The sequence below is a fragment of the Thunnus maccoyii genome, chromosome 17 (assembly GCF_910596095.1).
Source record: "Thunnus maccoyii chromosome 17, fThuMac1.1, whole genome shotgun sequence".
NCBI lineage: Eukaryota > Metazoa > Chordata > Actinopteri > Scombriformes > Scombridae > Thunnus > Thunnus maccoyii.
In genome coordinates, this window is record NC_056549.1 from 17,960,174 (window position 1) to 17,981,314 (window position 21,141).

Genomic DNA, 21,141 nt, shown 5'->3' on the forward strand with positions numbered 1-21,141 from the left:
TAAATACTTTGGAAAGATTGCTGATAATGCATGCAATCCTGTTTTGACAGTTTCATATGAGCACAATAGATTGTTACAGTAATTAAACCAAATCCGCCTTCACATGTGGCCTAATTGGCACATTAATATTAACAATAATTCCAGTACACTTCTTTTTGTAATGGGGATCCACTACAGAGTAAGTACCACCTCTCCCTTGTGGATGCTAGTTTGTCACTTACAAACTCCTTTGCCTTTACAAACAAGCTGATTCCTGCAGCTGGATTACAGAAACTGGAGTAGTAGGCTGATTAAAGCACCTCAGGGACCCCAGAGGATGAGAGTATGCGGTCCATGAGGAGTCAGAATATGTACAGTAGCCCAGATCCAATTAGGGTGCACCACCACTTGGCTACTGTTGCATTATTGAAGCGTGATTTGGAATGGCTGGACCCTGGATGGGGAGCGCTGTTCAGAGAAAACTGGTGCAGCATGGAAAAGTCACTTACTTTAGTTCATGTCTAATTTGCACATCACAATAAAAAATGACGGAAATGATCAGGGGATTGATATATATATATAGATTAATAGAGAGGGCAGGGTAACTACGACTTGATTTTTAACATTTTCGGAGGGATCGAAGGAAAGAACAGATGCAAAAGAAGAGACGATGAATAAAAGTAAGGTTAGGAAGGAGCCAATAAAGGAAGGAAACAAACCCATTTGAGTTTGGTGCAGTCTAATAACCGCAGCCTGAAGAGTACATGTTGAGACATAATTTCATCTGACAGGTTGCTAAATTGAGCAGATTTTAGACCATGAAATCACTTGTGCAGTCAGATGTGATTCGTGACCAGCAACAGGGGACAGAACAGCCGAGCAAGCCAAAGGTAAGTGTCTTTAATCGCACATCACACAATCTTCAAGAAAGGTGGGATAATTAATGCAAAACAGCCACGAAAATGACCAAAGTGTGTTTGAAGGGCCGTAGTGAAGAGGCTGATTACCTTTCATCATTCATTTGGAGTTTTCGGTTACAGCTCTGCAAACATGTAATAATGATGCAGCCTCTTACTGTGTGATCAATTCCTTTGATAGATAATTATGCTACAGTCCTGGCTGGATGACACAGGAGTTTGCAGTAATGAGGCCTATATTCTTCAAACCAGGTGGGAGCTTAAGATACTTTTAAATGAAGGGCAAGCACTGCATATGAAAACACTTGAACTAGTGGGATGAATTTCTGATCAGTGTTTATGAAATTCAGTGATTCATCTATATTACCTTTAAATATTCACAGCATCATTCAACCTTTACAGTCCAAAAAATGTAACAAATGGAGATAAAAGCTTTTAAGGTGTGATTTAATTTCAGTGGTTGGTACTTTTACAAAATGTACAGCTACACAATGACATTCAAGGCCTACTTGTGCTGAAGTCAACATTAAAATTGAATTGTAGACACATTAGGTAAACAAATAACTTCAGAGGGTGATGTGTACTTGTTATAAAAATTTTTATTTAGAATAAAACAACGTAGCCATATTACACGTAGTGTGGTCAATCTATTTTACATACCTCAGGAGAAACGACACAGTTCTGCCATGGTACGGTTCATCATGATTGTAATCAGTAAAATCATCACCAACATCATCATCATCATCACCAGTCTACAGTCAGAGGAGGTTATAGTAGTGTTGTTCAGTCTCACAAGTTTTACAGGATAGCATATAGCACAACAACACAACGCAGTGAGTGACCAGTGCTAGAAGGCCAGTGGAAAAACCAACAACAGATAAAGTAATACTCGTCATTACGGGCGGCTAGCTTCAGCAGGCCACAGACCCATTGTGGTACAGTAATAGTAACTCTTTTTTTTTACTTGGTATCTCCTCATTGCAGTGTACACCAATACAGTAAGCAAAAGCTTTGAATGCTAAACCAGGTTGTACATGTTCTGTAAATGATCACAATTGTTTTAAACAAGTTTACGAACCACAAAAACAAAGCTGTGTCTATGAGTCTGAGGTAGCAAGGCAATCATGGCTTTCCTCTGATTTCTGAACATATATCTTTAAAAAAAACTATTCTACATAATGACTGCAGGCCTCTTACAAACCCAAATTCAGATTTAAATCTATATTTTCCAAAACTTCTCTCTTTATACACAATCCCACTTTTTACTCATCAACTCTCGTCTCTGTCTTCCACACATGGAATGACAAACTGTATAGGCACAGAAGGGGTTAAAGTTAACATTAACAAATCGCAGTTAACACAAAGTCTGCCGGCATATCAATGCTTTAAAGGGGAACTTGACATCAAGCATGCTACAAGATAGATCTTCAAAACAAAACAGACGCTTTCAGAAGAGACAGTTTACATCATGATCCTTTGAGCTGTGCGTGCTCCCACACTTGGAACAAACTTGGAATTTGTGGCTATTTCCATTGACAAATGATAGAAACTGGGGGCTGGAGGGTACAAAGCAGTGGAATGACAAAAACAAATGTAACAGTTTGATTCCCAGTGAAGGCAGAACTTAACAAGATCAAAACACAAATCCCAATGCACCCTCTGAAAAACAAAAAAAAAAAAGCATATTTTACTATACAAAGCCCCGTGTCCATATACTCATCTGCATATCTAAACAAATCACTGACAAATGTTGAACCAAGTTCAGGTACAATCTACAGTTCATAAAATGTACAGTTTGCATAGTACAAGACAAGGTGGTAAAAGTAGTTAAGTTGTCTGGTCCTGTGCGTCTTTGGGATTTAGGGTCAGGAGTTGTTTGTTTGGGAATGGTGCTGTCTCTTCAAGCTCTTGCACACTCACATGTGTGCACGCACAAACACACGCCATCCTCCGTGGTGACAGTCTTCACATCACCTGCAAAACAAAATACAGAAACATTAAATAATCACACTGGATCAGAAAACGCCTACAAATATGCCAACAAAACAAAACTACAGGAGGCGTGTGTCTGGATTTCAGTAGAACCACTGAAAGTTAGAACTTCTACAGTATCTTTTTCTCCTAAGTCCAAGTGCAGCAGGTGAACCCGCCTCATTTCTCTTCATCAAGACATCATTGTTTGAAAATTTCAGAGGTTCGAACAAAGTAATCGGGTTTGAAAGCTGGTAAATGGACTGCAGTCCCTCAAGCCAGTTACAGTCCATTAGGAGCCCGGTGTGGAGGAAAGGGAGGAGGCGGGCATGAAGCATTCAGGGGAGATTTTACAAAACATAGCTGTCTTCTTAGAAATGGAATTAGGAGCTCAAACCTATTCACCCATGCTGTTGCGTGACAAGCAACAGAAACTGTAAGGAACGATGTTTGCCAAGGACAATGAAAAAAAGGAAAGAGTGAAAGGATGACTGAGGAGATGTAAGAAGTGTGGTTCACATAATTTCCTGCTTGTACTGAATACAAAGTGCATATTACGGGCATTATACAGTATCATGATAAACTTGATCTGACTTAAATTAAATTTAGAGGTGTATAATGCTGAGAGCAATCACTTGGAGTGCAATGGTATTCAAAGATGAAAGAAGAAATCAAAGGGAAAATATGTATCTGTTTTGCAACAGTCACCCCAAATGGATTCATAGCAAATAGGCAGCTGAACTAGCGTGTAAAGGTATTAGCTGTGTGTGGAGAGACAAGCTGAGCAGTTTAAACAGACAGCGAGAGAAAAAGGGGAATGGAGTGAGAAGAGGAGCGCCGGAGCAGGGCAAATAATTACGGTGGGAGGACGTCAGTGGCAACAGCTTTCAACAACACCTCTGTCCCAAAATGCACTTTGGCCTCAGACGGGGGAATGAGAGGAGCCGCTAACAGCGCTCCCCAGAGATCCATTAGCCATCTCTTTCTTGCCTGGTTCCAGGCCTTTGAATCCACTCCTCTGAGTCCAGTTGACTGATTCTGGTCTGGCCTTATGACATGAAACAGCGATTTCTTGGTTGAAAGAGCGATCGATCCAATGAGCTCTGCGGGGGGGCTAACGATTAGCCAATCAGCGCCATGGGCGGGACTAATGCCGTTGTCAAGCTGTGTGCGTCACAACGACGCAGGAGGAGTAAAACTAGGTGGTGCTGATTAAATATTAATCAAGATTCTGTTACTGCATTGCTTATTTCTTGCCTCAAATGTTTCCAGAAACATATTTCCCTGTACCTTTTAGCTATGATATGAGAAATGTGACCCAGCCACCATGTTGAAAACTGATGAGCCAAAACCAAGCACCGCTCAACTCACAGTACCACCACATCACCACCACCTGGAGCGTTTAGCAGTGATCAAATCAAATCCCCCTCCCCTACAGAAATCGGTTAGAGTGGAGGCAATGTCAGACTGAAGATGGAAATGGAGTGTAACGAGTTGACAATTTTGTCTGATATCAGTGGAGTCTCTTTCTCACAGGCCACAGAAAGTGGGGAGCTGAGGCAGGTGGCAGCACCTGTAATTACCTCGAAAATGTAGCTCTGCTCCAACTTTTCTCACCATTACCAATTACTTAAGTAGTGAGCAGCAAAAACGCAGGATGGAGCAGAAAAGAAAGAAAAAGAAGCTCCAAATACACAGACATGATTTACAGAGAGTCTTACTGTTGTGTATCCACAAGTGTGGAAGGACTTCATCTTACCTGTGGTCTGGAGGAGAGGCTTGAGGCTGTGGGAGACAAAACAAAGAGACAATAGAGTAGTTTAACACTTGAACTCCCCAGTTTATCTGTGTTTTATAAGTCTACACTAAATTATCAGCCTCTGGGTCCCTCCCACATATTCATGCACACAATCAGCTCTGTGCCGCTCAGTCCCGCTGCCTTGGAGCTGTGCAGTAACCAAATGCTAATAACGTGGGAGCGTCTGCCAGATTAGAATGGATTTTTAACTAAAGCCCTCACGGGAGTTTTGACTCGAAAAAATTCGAATGCAATTTAAAGTCAGTGAGCTCTAACTTGCAATTCGAACATTTTTATTTATTTTTCATTTGAGAAACATCCCCAGAGGTTGATATTCTTCCATATTCCACTATAAAGAGTAATGAGGGTATAAGGTCTGATCATATCAAATACCAAATTTAAATGATGATCCAAAAAAACCTTAAGGCTCTATTTAAAATCTATGTGTGTGAGAGAGCATTTCATTAACTAAGAATCAAAACCTCAAAGAGGAAGCTGCGTGCACTACATAAACAATGATTACACTTTTTTTTTTAAAAAAAAAGCACACTCTATATACCACTCTTCACTGAAATACAGAATAAGACCTTTCGAATTCATGACTACAGACGAGTGCATAGCTGCTCGAGCTGCTTTCATTCAAACATGGCACTTCACAGCACACACACACACACACACAGAGCTGGATAACAGTATGAGGCAAAGAGAAATGATAGATGCTCAGCAGGAGTGTGAGAGGAGGAGAAAGAGGAAGGAAAGGAAAAGACAGAAGAATCAACAAAAGCAGTGAGAGTAAAGGAGACAATCGGAAGTTGGAAGATGAGTCTAGTTGAAACTTCAGATTATGATGATTGTATCAGAAAAGTACCACCGTTTTTCCAAAGCCTAAATTTTTAGTTTGAATTTCAGTCCTTGTTGCTACATCACAGGGCGCTGGCATAGTGAACCCTATAAAAAATGTCTCTAACTTGCAATTTCAAAAGTTTCAAACACTGGCAAAGTTCACATGGATTCCAGTTTATCATTAATCTTAAAATGATGTGTAAAATGTAAGATAATAGTGGTGAAGGTCAACACTTACAACAGCAATTTTTTAACATTTTTGTAACAGGTATGAAATCTGAAACCAAAAGTTACACAAGAATCCTCATTGTGAGGGATAAAGTACAAACATGCACAACATGCACAAGTGACACAATTTTTGTGCTGACCAGCGACCTTGTGGACAAACACAAATCTGTCCTCAGAGGCTGGGAAGACACGGTGGGAGAGAAGAGGAGGAGGAGGAGGAGGAGGAGGAGGAGGAGGAGGAGGACGAGGATGAGGAGGAGGAGTGGGAAACTTACGACTGCATGCAGGGAAGGAGTTGTTAATCTGCTCCATTACATCTGCCAGGTCAGAGCTGCTGTTGTGGGAGTCCAGCAGCTCATCTGAACACACACATGCACAGAGGTCGATTTTCAGTCACACACACTTTAGTCGGGTGAGCAACAAGTTTCCATTTGCAAAGAGACAGCGTGAGATCGTTTTCTATGTTGTGAGCAATGTTTAAACTTTTTTCTCTTGCTAAATGTTGTAAAAATGCTTGGAGCTTTCATGATAGTGATTGAATGGTTCTGTCTGAGTATTTAAAATCTTTTTAAAACTTGAGTGTCTCACCTGAGTTGTCAGTGAGTGGCCCTCGATCTTGCACCGTGGGAGAGGACACTCCATTTATCCTTAAGTCCACCTCCGGCTAAGAGAGAGAGAGAAACAAAGAGAGAGAGAGAAAAAAAAAGAAAAGTCCATTACTATAACATAATTATTCCGCTTGGAATCCTGCTGGCTTGTGACAACTTCCAAATTAGCTTGACAACGACAGGCGGAGGCGTGTGAATACCAGAGGGCAGCACAATGAAGCTGTTGTCATGTCTAGAAAAACATTTGTCACAAATGTGTCACTGCCAATGTTAAAGGACCATTTCGCCCATTTTCAACCTTATCTCTAGCTATCTCAATTAAGGATATAGTGTGAAAAACAAAAAGCGCCTGCAGTTGTTGCCAAAGTTCTCTGTGTCCCTCTGGTGCAGCTGCAAAATCTGTTGTTTTTATGGCACCAGTGTTGTCATTTGACATGTACAGTGACATAGTTGGGAGAAGAACTACAGACTATTTCAGCTTGGATTTCTAGTCTCCACCTCTAGGTAGCCAGAGGTCTTTAGATGGCGCTCAGAAACAAAACTTCCTTGTTCTTTTCACTTGTATTGCAAACTAGCTACGTAGGTTTCCAACAGTGAAAATGGCATCCCAAAATATGAGTGCAGAGGATGTTATGGATGAGGACACATTTTACAGTATTTTGGCTGACTCAAATATTCAGCTGTATTTATTCGAGCCAGAGTATACAGTTGAAGAAATGGAGCGGAGAGAGGCCAAGGCTGCAGTTGCATCAGCCGTACAAGAGGAAGAAGCTCATGCACAACTGTGGCGTCCAGAAAACCCCAAGATATCTGGGGTATCAGTGAAAAGACCACTTCAGGCAAAGGGGGAGAATTTAGCTGTGTAGACAGAGATTCACAGATAAACTGATCATGTGTAATCCAATTTTTTCATTATTATTTATATAAATAAACAAATATATGAGAGAGATTCAAGTCATGGCTGATAAGAAAAGTCTGATGCAGCATTTATCAGTGAATTTGTCACACACTGACAGAAGAACAGCCCAGTTACTCCAAAAAAATATGACAGAACAGTATCTCAATCAATCAAAACATGAGGAGTTTGTAACTAAAGTACTGTGTACAGTTTATCAATTGGTGAAAACATGCTCTGTTGCTCTGATGCACTGAAGCGAACACATGATGTCCAGTGACATTTGCAGCAGAGTCCCATATTCCCTTTAGCTTTCAACTGCAAGAAAACCAAAATCAGTGTTGCCCTCCCTCATCACCCCTCTTCTTCTTCTTCTTCTCCTTCATCTCCTGGGGCCCCAGGCGCTTACACGTTGAAAATGTCTCTAGAGTGCAACCATCGTCTTGAGGCTCATCTTAGAATAGCTAAGGTCAGGGCTTTAGTTAGGAATGTGAATTTAATTCATGCCATCAAGATGGCTGGCTTTATTACTCTGCAGCTTGGCAGTAACGCTGAGATTGACAGAAACACATGCTGACATACTGTCAGGACTGCAGGGACTTAAATGTCAGACAACAGAAGTTCTTATTTAACGTGGGGGTGTTTGTGTGCATGCAGGTAGTTGTGTGTGTCAGTTTGTTTTTCTCTTTCAGAATCAGCATCAGAATCACTTTACTTCATGAGTACAATAAACATACAGGATGTTACATGCTAAAGCTTGAGAGGCATTCAATCAGCAGAGAGGAATTTAAATACCATCGAGTGATACTGTGAGTTAAGTCATCATTAAATAAAACAAACCAAATAAAACTCGAGGAAGCTGAGGAAAATCAAAAACACAGCATGGATGAGAGGACTGAGCTTTGAATGTTAGTATGTTTTGATGTTTATGTATATCTTAAAAGCTGTGTAGGACTGTGACTAATTGATGCCATCAGCTGACACAATGGGTATCTATTAGAGCTGATTCCTGACATCAAACTGCTCCTGATGATGGTTTTAAGGTAAAATCAAAGCCTTGAGACCAAACAAATACGTCTTATTGGTACTGTTATATGTGTTAAGTATCAGTGGCTCTCCTAGTTTTTAAAATATGACTTATTGCTATAGATTAATCTACATTATCTACAGAATGTCTGTGGTTAAAATATATTTTTACAATCAAATACATCAGTTAAATGTTTCTGAAACATTATTACATCCGTAATAACTAGCCAATAATAAAATATATGATGATAAAACACTGACAAGGGCAATACTGCTGCTGCTTTTACTTTTGATACTCTTGGTACAATTGTTGTTAATTTGCATTTTTACTAATATTCTGAATGCAAGAGTTTTACTTATAATGTAGTATTTTTAAATTGTGGCATTGTTTCCACTGTCCAAAATTTCAACAGGCATACTGTAGATACAAATCACTATAACAACTATATTTCTGCTATTAAAAATATGAAGTGAAACCTCCAGTTCAGTGCAGGGTGGTAGCATAAATAACTTTTTTGTCAAAATGTTAATCTTCATCCATTAAAAAACTGCCGAGTCACGTCAACTGCCTTCCTCAGGCCATATTTGTTGTGAGTTATTACTGTGCTTCCAATACCTGCCCCTGTCTTTGCTCAGTCTGATTTGTCGGGCTCGCTGTTTGTTTGGCTTGAGGGTTGTGTATTTCTCACTAGGCACAAACAATCCAACCTCAGTGAGCAATTAGGCCGAGCATAAACAAATCTGTAAGTTATTGATAGAGGGACTGGAGACGGATGCCGGACTCCTGGATGGAATGCTAATAATGTGATTAGGATCTAATCTGAGTGTTGAGGAGTAGTTTTTATTATTCAAGGGCAGAACTAACTATGGGAAAAAAAACTAGATGTTTACCTATAGATATGTGGATGTTTATGTGAGGAGTTAATAGGTGCACAAGTACATATTTATGTTGGTGATTTATTTAAATGACTTTGAAAGATTCCTTTGAGAGCGTTCTGCATCAGGGCTGCATTTTAACATGTTTTATTTTCTATTGTATGAGTTGCATTGAAACAGCCCTGCCAGCTGGTTTGTGAGTCTGAACCGTGATTACTGCCCTGCTGCTCCACAATCACAAGCCTAATGAACTAAAGGAAAAGTTAACTTATGGGAAATAAACTTAAAATTACAGTTGTGTATGTGCAGTGCTAAAATGAGAATTTACGACTGTAGAAACAGAGGGTCATCTGGAAAAAATAATTTAATTTATCTATGAAGTACATGTAATTAAATCACCCGTGCAAACTGCTACAAGAATTGGTCCTATTAGGTTGCCATTAAGCAGTAATCATCAATCCTTTATTTGCTGTATATACTGTCCTTGCTGTATTAAAAATGTTAGTTGTCTCGCGTTGCTTTAAAAGCTGAAGTCCTCTTGTGGAAGGTGACAAATGCTGGTTACTTGCATTTATATCACATAAATGTGATTCTGCTACTTCAGGTTTTAAGTGCATTTGTAGGCAACATCGACTGTATTTGTTGTTTTCTGTCTGTTAAGCACCAACACTACAGCTGTTCTTTCTGCAAATGGCCTGTTTGAATCAATTTTGATCAGTTCACTTTGCAGTCGTCAGGGAACAGTCCACAACAACACAAAAACAAATGGAAAAGTACAAATCTATGAAAATCTATCACTGCCTCCTCTCAGCCGTAACCTGCGGGTTGGGATAAAACTGTCCGCCAGATTGGTCTAAGTGTGTCACCTGATGCAATAGCTGTCGGAGGCGGTGGAGCTGAGACTCCAGCTGTTTGTTGTGTTCCTCCAGGATGTGCATGCGGGCCTCCAGGCGGCCCTTGTGTTGTCGTAGCAGTTTTGCCTCAGCTAGAAGATCTGCCTCATCGGGATGGGCGGTGGGGCCCTCCGACTCCCAGGGGCTTCCAGCAGGGGCCCCTCGCTGGCCATGCTGCTCTTTCAGCTGCTCATACTCCCTCTGCAGGGTCCTGGGAAAGAAGACACACAACACTTGTCTGTCACAAATAGATTTGCGTGCATAGACACACAGATAAATGACACTCTCTTACTGTCTTTTGGAAGAAAGTTGTAGAATCGATGCCAAGGAGCACTCAAGCACAGAAGATGGTGTGGTGGCTTGTAGTGTGACAACACCTTATTAAGACAATTTATGTTAGTTTTTCCTTTGTCCCCAATCTCAAGGTGAAGGTAGAATTTATGGTAATTCTCTCCATATTCAGTGCAGTGCTCAGTACAGTTTGCAATGCTATAATGTATCTGTACATGTTTACGTACACACATTCTTATGTATGTAAATTTACATATGTAGATGTTTATGCAAGTGAATGTACATATATGTGTATATTTGTCATGTATGCGTCTATTTATGTACTTTCTCATGCATGTGTAACTATACTGTATGCACAGAATTTGTGCATGCAGTATTTATTGATGTATCTATACAGTATATAGCGTACATATATACATATATATATACGTATACAAATAATGTACAGTATACATAATGTGTGTACATATGCAGTATGTGTATATGTATATACTGTATAGAAACATGCATATGTGTCTGTATAGTGGTATCTTATATAATTCTAAGTTCCATTGTACTATTTTAGTGCTACTGTTGAGTCTCATAATGTTTTTAATATTTTATTTACTTCTTTGACTTCTCAGTGTTGTAATCCCAGGAGCTTTGTATAAACGGGCTTCAGAGGACTTGTGTTCCTGGAAGCTGGGCTTTATTTTTGTTATTATTACATACTGTATATATAGACGGGTGACAAATGAAAAGAAAAACCAACATGAAGTGTCTTAGTAAGGTGTTGGGCTACTACATGCCACCAGAACAGCTTCAATGCACCTGGGCATTGATTCTACAAGTCTCTGAACTCTACTGGAGGGATGAACGCCATTCTTCCAAAAGACATTCCTTCATTTGGTGTTTTGATGATGGTGGTGGAGAGTGCTGTCTCACACGTCAGTCAAAAATCTCCCATAGGTGTTCAATTGGGTTGAGATCTGGTGACTGTGAAGGCCATAGCATATGATTCACATAATTTTCACACTCATGAAACCATTCAGTGACCCCTCATGCCCTGTGAATTGGGGCATTGTCATCCTTGAAGAGACCACTCCCATCAGGATAGAAATGTTTCATCATAGGATAAAGGTGATGACTCAGAACAACTTTGTATTGATTTGCAGTGACCCTTCCCTCTAAGGGGACAAGTGGACCCAAACCATGCCAGCAAAATAGCACAACAGAGCCACTGGATCCCCTCACTGTAGGAGTCAAGCATTCAGACCTGTACCAGTTTTTCCTTTGATTTGTCACCCATCTGTATGTACTGCATATATTTTTAATATATATCACTGATGTGCTTTATTTTCATGGTTCAACTGCCAGTTTTGTCTATTTTTTTATTATTATTATAATTATTATTATTATCACCCCAGAATGACTCAAACAGAACCTTCAAAGCTTCTTCCTGAACCCCCACAGTGGGGTGCCGCATAAAAATACCACACTCATATTTACCTCTGCTTTCTGCTTCCTCAGTAAAATCCTATTTGAAGTGGATAGACAAACATAAAGGACCCCCTGCCAAAGATGTCTTCTTATTCCCTCCTCACCCTCTCTCTCAGTGCAGAACCATAAGCTGCAGTACTTTAATTAAGTTGGCATTTATGAGGCTGGCAGTAAAGCTCTCTCTCTCCCTCGCCTACCGGAGCGCCTGTGTGTATGTATGTGTGTAATCAGTGTTAAATCACTCCAGTCGAGCTACTGGCTGTGCTAAGGCGTCTCTACAACAATAGATTGTAGCGTGACTCTGTCTCTAAGCCATCTCCATTTACTAATCAAACCTGGGAAGGACTTGGCGTGTGCGACAGACAGGGGGTGCGGGAAGTGTGTGTATGTATATGGTTTGTGCACTGGAGTGTGACAATGAGCACAGTAAATTCAAATGAGCAACAAGCTTTGAGTTAACAGCAAGTGCAACTAAGAAAATAAAAATAAACATTGTTTTTTTTAAGTATTTTGACACATTTTTGACGATTTTTTTCCACTTCATAATTTCTCCTATATTTTCTTTTCACACTAAAATTTCTTAAGACATTTCTAAAGTCTGAGCACCCACCTCTGCTCCTCCTCTAGGCGAGCTATGATCCGCTCCAGCTCCCCTCTCTCCTCCCTCTCCACAGCCTGTAGGATCTGGGCAGGACTCTGGGGCTGACTGCAGGGGGAGCCCTCCCCTCCCAACGTCTGACAGTACTGCAGGATCAGGGCATGCTCGTCATCCCTGTGGAAATGGGTGCAGAGTTATGTGATGAGTTGAAAACATCTCGTCCCTGTTTGCCAGTTCACTTCACCCTCTGCTCAGTTAGGGAGGAGTTACTTTTGTCAACACTTGAACGATGTAAAACTGAGAGAAATGTATTGTAGTTTAGAAGAATTATGGTAACCACTTATAGAAAATTAGAATGTTTGGACATATTGATGGTTCAGATTGATGGATGTAACACAGGACTGTTCTACAGATGCAGAGAGTAACTACAGAAGAAGTGAAATTGAGGAAAATGGTTTAAAGGTTTTGGGCTGGCCAGCAAACTGTGTAACAGAAAGGTTGTAATGCCTTCATTTTACGCCTGATTATAACTGCCATTAAATGTAACTGTTTTATAAGTGTCTTTGTGTCTACTATCAATATTTAGAGCTTACTGAAATTAATAGTACATTAATTTTTATTTAGTACATTTAAATATGTGATTTAAAGATAGTTTAACTACACTAAATCCTAAATCCTAAAACTAGTTACCTTTCACAGGAGTTAGGTGTTTTAATAATTCTTTATTGCATTTAGCTACTTTTGTGATGTAACAAACTGAATTACGACAATGTTGATGCTAGGTTTTCCATAGACACTTGCTATATCTCTCCTCCTTTAGCGTTAGCTGCCTTGTTACTACTATTTTAGTATTTCTATGGCATAATCATTCTTGATATTGTAAAACAGATGCCAAAAATTCAGATTCCTGTCTTAAATGTTCAAATATGTGCCTCCTGGCTTTTTTAAGCATAGTAGTTCTCTATATTTTGGATAGAGCTGAAGATGAATTGTAACCCTCTAAATCACCAGTGAAGTGGCACAATGTCATGGTTCCAGTGACTGATACTGTATTTTCTTGTCTTTTTAATGAATTTATGATGGAGGACATTTAAAAGCACAGGGTGGACTTTTGAGATAAATGCTTGCTTCCTATAAACAGAAATAAAAAACAGCAGCTTCCAAGCACGTAATCTAAACAAAGATTGTGGTAGCTGCCATGATATACAAGATATTGTACTGTGGGTCTGCCATGCTGTAAGCTCCACAATCCCTGGTGGAACACAGATGTATCAGTCTCAACTATCTGATAACTGGAAAAAGGGAGGGCTGCGAGGAGATGGAAGGAGCAAAGAGGAGAAAGCTTGGCAGACAGAGGGAAAGATAAGGGGAGTGAGGGGAAAAATAGCTGCTGGTGTTTGTTGCTGTGTATCTGTATGTGTGTGTACGTCCATCTCTTTATGTGCTATCTCGGTGATCAGAGAGGGGGTGGCAGGTCTTGCCAAAGCCCAGCTGTCACCTTCATTTGAAACACAACCTGAGCCTTTCAGACTAGAACCTGACAACCGCACATGCGAAATGAAAAAAAAAAAAAAAAAATGGCTGTCTGCTATTTAAAAGTTCTTTCCATTGCTAAAGTGACTGCCATTTCCAGAGCTAGTTTGACAGCTTGAAATGGAGTTTGGCTGAGAAAGTTTAGTGGCATGAGAGCTCCATGAGTAGCTTTATATCCGCTACTGACTTCCATTTTGGCATTTCTTCATGGATCCAGCTTGTCTAAATGTCCTCCAGCACTGATGCTGTCATGCTGTGGTGTTAATATCCTGCAGTTAAGTAACATTCAAAATGATGTCTTAATCAGCATAAGTCCAAAAATAATTTATGAGTCTGAGTCTGCTAATATTTCCTATAATATATGAATTTAAAGGAAAATTGCTCGGTTGTAATCTTTGCAGCTTTGGTCATTGTTTCTAATTGATTATGTTAACATTCTGCTCACCAAATAAGTTACTGAGACCTTGAAACACAGCAACAATGCCACGACAAAGTTTAACAAGGCAGGAAATGCGAGCGGTCAGGCAATCAAACAAGAGAACAGTTAAACCAAATCATTAAATAATTTTATTTGGAGATAAAACCAAAAGCTAGTGCACCCGAAATGCTGATTAGAATTCATCATCGCACAGGAAAACGGTGTGTGTGCAACTACAGTAACTGCGGTGGGTTATGTTGAACCAGGAAGTCAGTCTGTAAACTGTAGTTGATGTTTATGACGGACAGTTTGGGTAATAATTTTACAGTTTGCCTTAAAAAAGGGAGTAAATTATTAAACAAATCAAAAGGCAGGTAATTTAGTTTAAATAGGTGTTACTTCTTTCACGTCAACAATAGCAGGAACATACATGAAAATCATGAATCAGCAGAATCAGAATTTGCTTTTGGTGCTGTGCAGTGAATCTGCTTCAGGGGACAGAATACTGTATCTTCGTCGCATAAACTTATAATAGGTGAAAACTGTAATGTAGTTTTGGCCCCATATCCATCAGTGATATTCTGGCGAGTACTTGGAGCACGCTTTAAAATATGCCGTGACTTGCAATAAACTCAGCTCACAAACTCTTATCAGGGTCAGACCATAACTGGGGACATAATCCTTGGCTATAATGAGTAAGTTAATCAAATGCGCTCTGGAGAGCAAGACGGAAAACTGAAATTGTCTCAGGTTTTACATAAGTCACCCTTAAACTGCACCACAGCAGACAATATAATATTCAGCGAATATTCAGAATGCCATTATCACTACTTGCATAATAAGAGAGATTACAAATAGGAAGCTTTTTCTTTCTAAGAGGTGACACTAATTATACTATTTCATGACCAAAAGACTGGGTGGAACAGATAGTTAATGAAAGGTACACAGAATGAGTTTTTAACCTCTTTTCACACAAAAGACGCAAAATGCCAATCCAGTAACCCTCCATGTACACTGAATAAAAAACGTTTTTTTATCATTAACCGCCTTGTGAGATTTGAAGTACAAATTTAGAGTGTTCTTTTCTTTAAGAATGGGATTTGCGTCATATTCAGCCTTTCATTTATTTTTCTAAAATGAAAGGCGCTAATGATGAAAGAGACATGAAATAAACTTTCTAAACAGTGAACTCAAAATGTTTCGAACCTTTCTGCACTCTTAATCTAAAAAAAAACATTTCCCTGCCTTTGTATCTCCTGTGAACAGTAACAACTCCTTGTCTTTTCTTTTACACTGTTTACTTCAAAACGTTCTTTATGCAGTCTTTCCTCTTTTTATGTTTTTACATGACATTTAATTTCCCTGAAAACTCTTATACATTCATATACATGTTTACATATACATAGTTATTCATCATTTTCAGTTTAATGTGGAGACTGAGACCGTGTTGACACTGCTGAGTTACTGATAAATAATATAAAGAAAGCTGGCAGAGAGAGGAAGTCACATTTCACACTGCTACTGCTGCAACATGCAGCAATATACCCACGCAGACACGTACATTTCTCTCTGAAATATGGGTATGCTGTGACGAGGGAGACGGGAATGATGAAGAAAAGGATTAGTTCCTGTAGAGAAACTTGAAAATTGGTGGCAATTTTGTCTGCTGGGGCCATGGGATGGGGGGTCCGGCAGAAACTAAGTGACCAATTAGACTGGTCCCTGGCAACAGGAAGCTGCAGCAGGACATTATGGCTGGCGGGGGGGAACCCAGAGGACAGAAGGAAAGGGATCATTACAAGTGGAAATGGGGAATACAAGGGGTAAGGTTAGCTTACAAACCACCTGCTCTGGAAAATTGAGAGAAAGAGGAAAAGTGGTGAAAGGGCTCAAGCAGTGTGGTGGGGGAAGAGGAGGAAGGATGAAGGGACACAAAAAGGCGGCGGAGGAAGACAGCATCAGTGTGGAAGGAGTATCAAATGTGAATAATGGTGATGAATGGCGGGGCTCTTAGCTCACTATAGCTGCAATGCATTGTGAAAATGAGGTTTGTGCTTTGTGAGGTTGAGCGGAGGACACGGCTGAGGGGACTTTTACAGTCTTTACCCTGCAACAATAGTCTCTGGGCCTGATGCCTAGCTAACATATCACAAAGCGAGCAGCTCCTCTCGAGCTGAATAGTGTTATCAGCTGCCTAGACTGAGCTCAGGAAGAAACAATGAGAGATAAAGACAAAGAGAAACGGGGGAAAGAGAAACAAGGAATATGAGAGTGAAAAAAAATTGTTAGAGGTAAAAGAAGGGAGAGGATACAAGTCTTTCATTCCTCGACTCTGTTGAGATGTTAAAATCTCACTTTCTGTGGGAATTCCACACATGGGGACTGATCACAATAACGTCCATCGACTTCTGTTACAGGAGGTGTTGTGTTGTTTTTGATGCAGGGCTTCAAAAAATATTTCATTGTTTACTTCTGGGCTTGCTGTTTAATCTGAAGGTTGCCTCGGCCCAAAGGTAAAACATGATCAGACTACAAGTAAAACTGATGAAAGGAGAGGAGGTTTAAAAAGAAAAGGCTTGAGACATTAAAAGGGTGGGGGGGGACAGAAATAAAAGGGCAAATATGAAAGACAAGAAAAAAAGGGACAGCACTGGGGGAAAGACTGGAAAGCGAGAGATAACCAAACAAAACATCTGGGTGAAAAAGGGGAAGCGAGGAGTCTCGCTCCTCTGTGACTTCCAGAGGCATCGATGGCAACGCTACACTTTGGCTGGAGGTCAAAGAAAACAGGCAACATGGACTTCCTAATTAAGGATTCCCTTTTAGATAAAAGCAACGCAGGTTAAAAATGACACAAGCACACACACACACACACACACACACTTTATCGCAAGCACTCTCTCTCATGCACACATACTAATTACTGATATCACTGCACAGTGCACATCAATGTTTGCAGGCTTTGAACCATCACGAAATACAAGCCAAAACCCAAACATGCATGTATTTGGCAAATGCAGTCATCCATATCCATATAGGCTCAAACACAGCCGAGAAACCACCTTCTACTGTCCTGTAGAGCATGGGGAAAATGTCTGTGTGTCCTCATAAACAACCACATGTAGTGTTGTGACAGATAAAGAGGATTTGGTTAAATCAACTGTAGGCTGAAGAAGAGAGTAAATCTCACAAAAAGAGATGGAAGACAATCAACTACTTTCTTCTTAGCTTTTTTGAGCTGAGATATGGCTGAGTCTGCTATTTTACTGTAGTAGTATCTACAAAGCACAATATTGCTATTTTTACATGAAAAGTCAATGGTAATTTTTCCTTAAAAACAAGGCTAGATTGACAGTTTGGTGTATAAAACCGGACAACTGGCTGGTTCTAGCCTTTAAAAAACAGCCCACACTTCATTCACAAATAATGTGAATGACATTTTATAGCAGCACAGTAACATTTAAGAGAACGTTTTCCCATCACAGACTCGCAAGAAATTTTCAGGGATTAAAACAAGAAAAAGATTTGCGAGCCTGAAAAGTTGTCCAGGAGGAAATTTGTACAATGTATTGAATTAAGTATTATATGAATTTAAAACAGGCATGGTGCTTGAGAACTTTAACTCCTGCATTTAACTGGCTCTGATGATGATTGCTTTCACAAGTACCAATTCTCATCACAAAGACTTTGGCACTTTTTCTAGCTCTCCATTCAAATAAGTTAATTATCCTCCACAAAACCACCAATGACAATCATAATATTAAAAACTGAAAAACAACAGCTGATATATTGGATGTAGTTAATTTTTGTTCCTAATTAACACATTAATTCACACTTTCAGACTATAATACATAAACATTTATATCATGTCTCAGATTTAAATGTTGCTTATTAATTTTATGCATGATAATAACCAGATTTGGCTTTGAATTTTAAAAGGAAGTACTTTAGATAAATAAAGGATGTGCTGAACAACATCAAACATGATTTTTCTTGACATTTAAAGTACCATAAAGCACATTAGTGCCATATTGTGCTTCATGCTGCAAGGACAAAACAATTTTTATCAAAGATGTTGTTTTGTGACTGGCATTTAAATTTTGTTTTTCTTTGTGCAATTTATTCATCTTCACAGTTACTTTGTGGTTGTTGCTGTTGTTTTGCAGTTTGGAAGTGGAATGCAAATCTTACAGAAATTACACTCACGTAAAATTGAGTGAAAGCACAAGTGCTATGATTATGTTCTAAATGGACCCCGGTGGGTGTTTTTTTCCACCACTATTAAACCCATTAGCCTTCATAAAACCATCATCTTCCTCACCTCATTACTGCTCTTCTGTGTACGTACGTCAGTTTTGTTTCAGAGCTGGCAAAGATAATGGCTTCTTCTCTTAAATAGGCAGCATACAAAGCACAAAATAGCATGAGGGACTGGGGATAATGTGTTTGTCCCACATTACGAAAGCTTTGAGAGGAAAATAAATCCACCTCTCTTTCTACCTTCCCCTGCTCAGCAACACTTTTTGTCTTCTTATTCTTCTATCTTTCTATTGATCAGTTGAAAAGCAGTGAGCACTGAGAAATGCGGCTTTTGGGAGTCTTCAATCGAACACCTTATGTTTTCTAAAACTGCTATTCCAAGCATCAAGGTCAGATGAAGGTGAAGTGTGGGAGCAGTGGTCCACACAACGCATTCGTATCAGCAGAGAATACAACCCACAAAAAGAATGAAACTGATGCTTCACTTCATCTTCACCAAAGATGAAGGTTTCAACCATCTTCCCATGTGCATTTCCACTGTTGTGCTGTATTCATTTTTCAAGGAAACCTTTTTTCCCTTTCTTTCACTTGTCATGCAGTGTATCTCTTTGCTCTCCAGGTGCACTCTTCAACACTTTTACAAGCACACTTTTTTTGGTTATGTGCTACTTTCTACTCTCTGAAACCTGTGACATTCTCAAGCACAAATATATTACACACATGGCTACACACTTTGCTAATTTCTTGCAAATCTATGATAATGATCTATGATTTGGGAAATCTTGAAGATCCACAAGAGTCTTATCAAAACACGCTGGCAGAATGAAAAGTAATTCCCTCCCAAAAGAAGCACAGTGACAAATGCGTGCGTGTGTGTTTCTGTTTAAACACACATGTGCGTTCATGCCATGAGCTTAGAGGGCGTTTGAACCTTAAGAGCTCATTCCGCCGATTAGAATCCCATTTGGGAAAAGAGACTAATACACCCTTCAACTCAAATGGCCTGCAGAGGATCTACACGTCTACACACATATACCCCCCCCCCCATACACACACACACACACACACCAACAGGAACTTCATGCTCCTCATGAGCTTTTACCCTCATTCTTGTGATTTCTTCCTTTCTTTGCCATGTTCTCATCTCCTCTGATCAAAGATAACGGGCCGTTATCAGACATCCTGAAACCAATCACTCTCACTTCTCATTGTTGGCACTCTAATCCATTTCTTCTAAAACTCCTTCCTGCTGTATTCAACCACATCACCACACTTCTTCTGCTCTCCCAAAACCTTTCTCAATTCTCTCACACTCCACCTTGTCATTTCTTTGGCTGGTTTTGATACATTGAAGGCATGTATGTTTTTGGTCCACTGTGGCAGGTAAACAGTGCACAGGGAGATGCTTTATTATTATAACATATAATAATGATAACATATTATAACAATATATAATATAATAATTATAATAACATTTCACTTGACTTTTAGACCAAATTTTGCTATTTGGAGTAAATGTTCATCTGAATTCCCTTAAATTAAACATTATTAGGGCATTGTTAATTATGCATTATCAAAAACGCATATGTATATATGTCTGTACATTATGAACATAGAGCTGTTTATAAGAAAATGTTTCAGGGCCTATAATCGTTTACAGCAACTGGAAAATAAAATCTGTGAGACAATGATTGACGGTAACATACTGTAGTCATGTTTTGGGCGATGTAGGAAATTACCAAAGGTGACTTACATGCTTCCTGTGGCTGAGCTGCTGTCTGTGGGCAGAGAGCCATTGGACCGCTCCATCTGAGCCAACCTGAGAAATAAACATTCATCAGTGACTGAAACTTAAACTACCAGTTAAAACTGAAGCATCTAAAAGTCGTCATCATGTCATTAAAATGAAAAACACATCCATGTCAACAAATGAGGATGTCGGTGCCACAGCAGGACACCAATTAAAATTTAAGAATGTAGTGAATGTAGTTAAGCCTCCAAGCTGGTTATAAATGATAAAGGTCCTAAGTTATGACAAAAATACATCAGTGACTGATGCAACTTTGACGATGTTCTGGTATACGTGTGCACAAGCATATTTTTCTTGAGACATTGTAGGCATGCATGTGGAGGCGTCCATGTACAGCAGAGACATGTGGTTGTGTGTGTGTAGCAGCATGTGGCTGTGGGGAAAACATTAGCAGCCATGCTAATGAGGCTGGTTTCCCAGATCAAAGCCTGTATTTACTGAAGTCTGTAATGGAGAGGCAACTGGCTTGTCCAGCAGATTAAGAGCATGATCCACACACCATCCTTTATGATGAAATACGAGGGGAAGTGACAGAACAGGACAGCTTTTAAGTCGGAATTCCATGTGTTAAATCACATCATTGCATACATTTTTAAGCAAATCCATAACTTAAAATATAATCGACAACGCCAGTGTCTGTATTTCAGTTAAAATAGTCTTTCACTAGGTTTATGTCTGTTGTTGCTGATAAAACAAAGCAGCCAGAAATGCTGAGCGA

General features: G+C 39.6%; 1 protein-coding gene across 6 annotated transcripts in view; it reads right to left on the reverse strand.

Moving 5' to 3' along the window:
• Positions 1–1,475: 1,475 nt before the first annotated feature.
• utrn (utrophin) overlaps positions 1,476–21,141 on the reverse strand; it is a 182,938-nt gene continuing 163,272 nt past the window's right edge. For all 6 annotated transcript variants that reach the window (XM_042391219.1, XM_042391220.1, XM_042391218.1 and 3 more), the window contains 7 exons: positions 20,367–20,432; positions 12,415–12,576; positions 10,008–10,245; positions 6,325–6,400; positions 6,012–6,095; positions 4,627–4,652; positions 1,476–2,870 (listed from right to left, as the gene is read on the reverse strand). In XM_042391219.1, the coding sequence (XP_042247153.1) occupies positions 2,862–2,870; positions 4,627–4,652; positions 6,012–6,095; positions 6,325–6,400; positions 10,008–10,245; positions 12,415–12,576; positions 20,367–20,432 (661 nt within the window). In that variant the 3' untranslated portion in view covers positions 1,476–2,861. The remainder of the gene's footprint in view (positions 2,871–4,626; positions 4,653–6,011; positions 6,096–6,324; positions 6,401–10,007; positions 10,246–12,414; positions 12,577–20,366; positions 20,433–21,141) is intronic.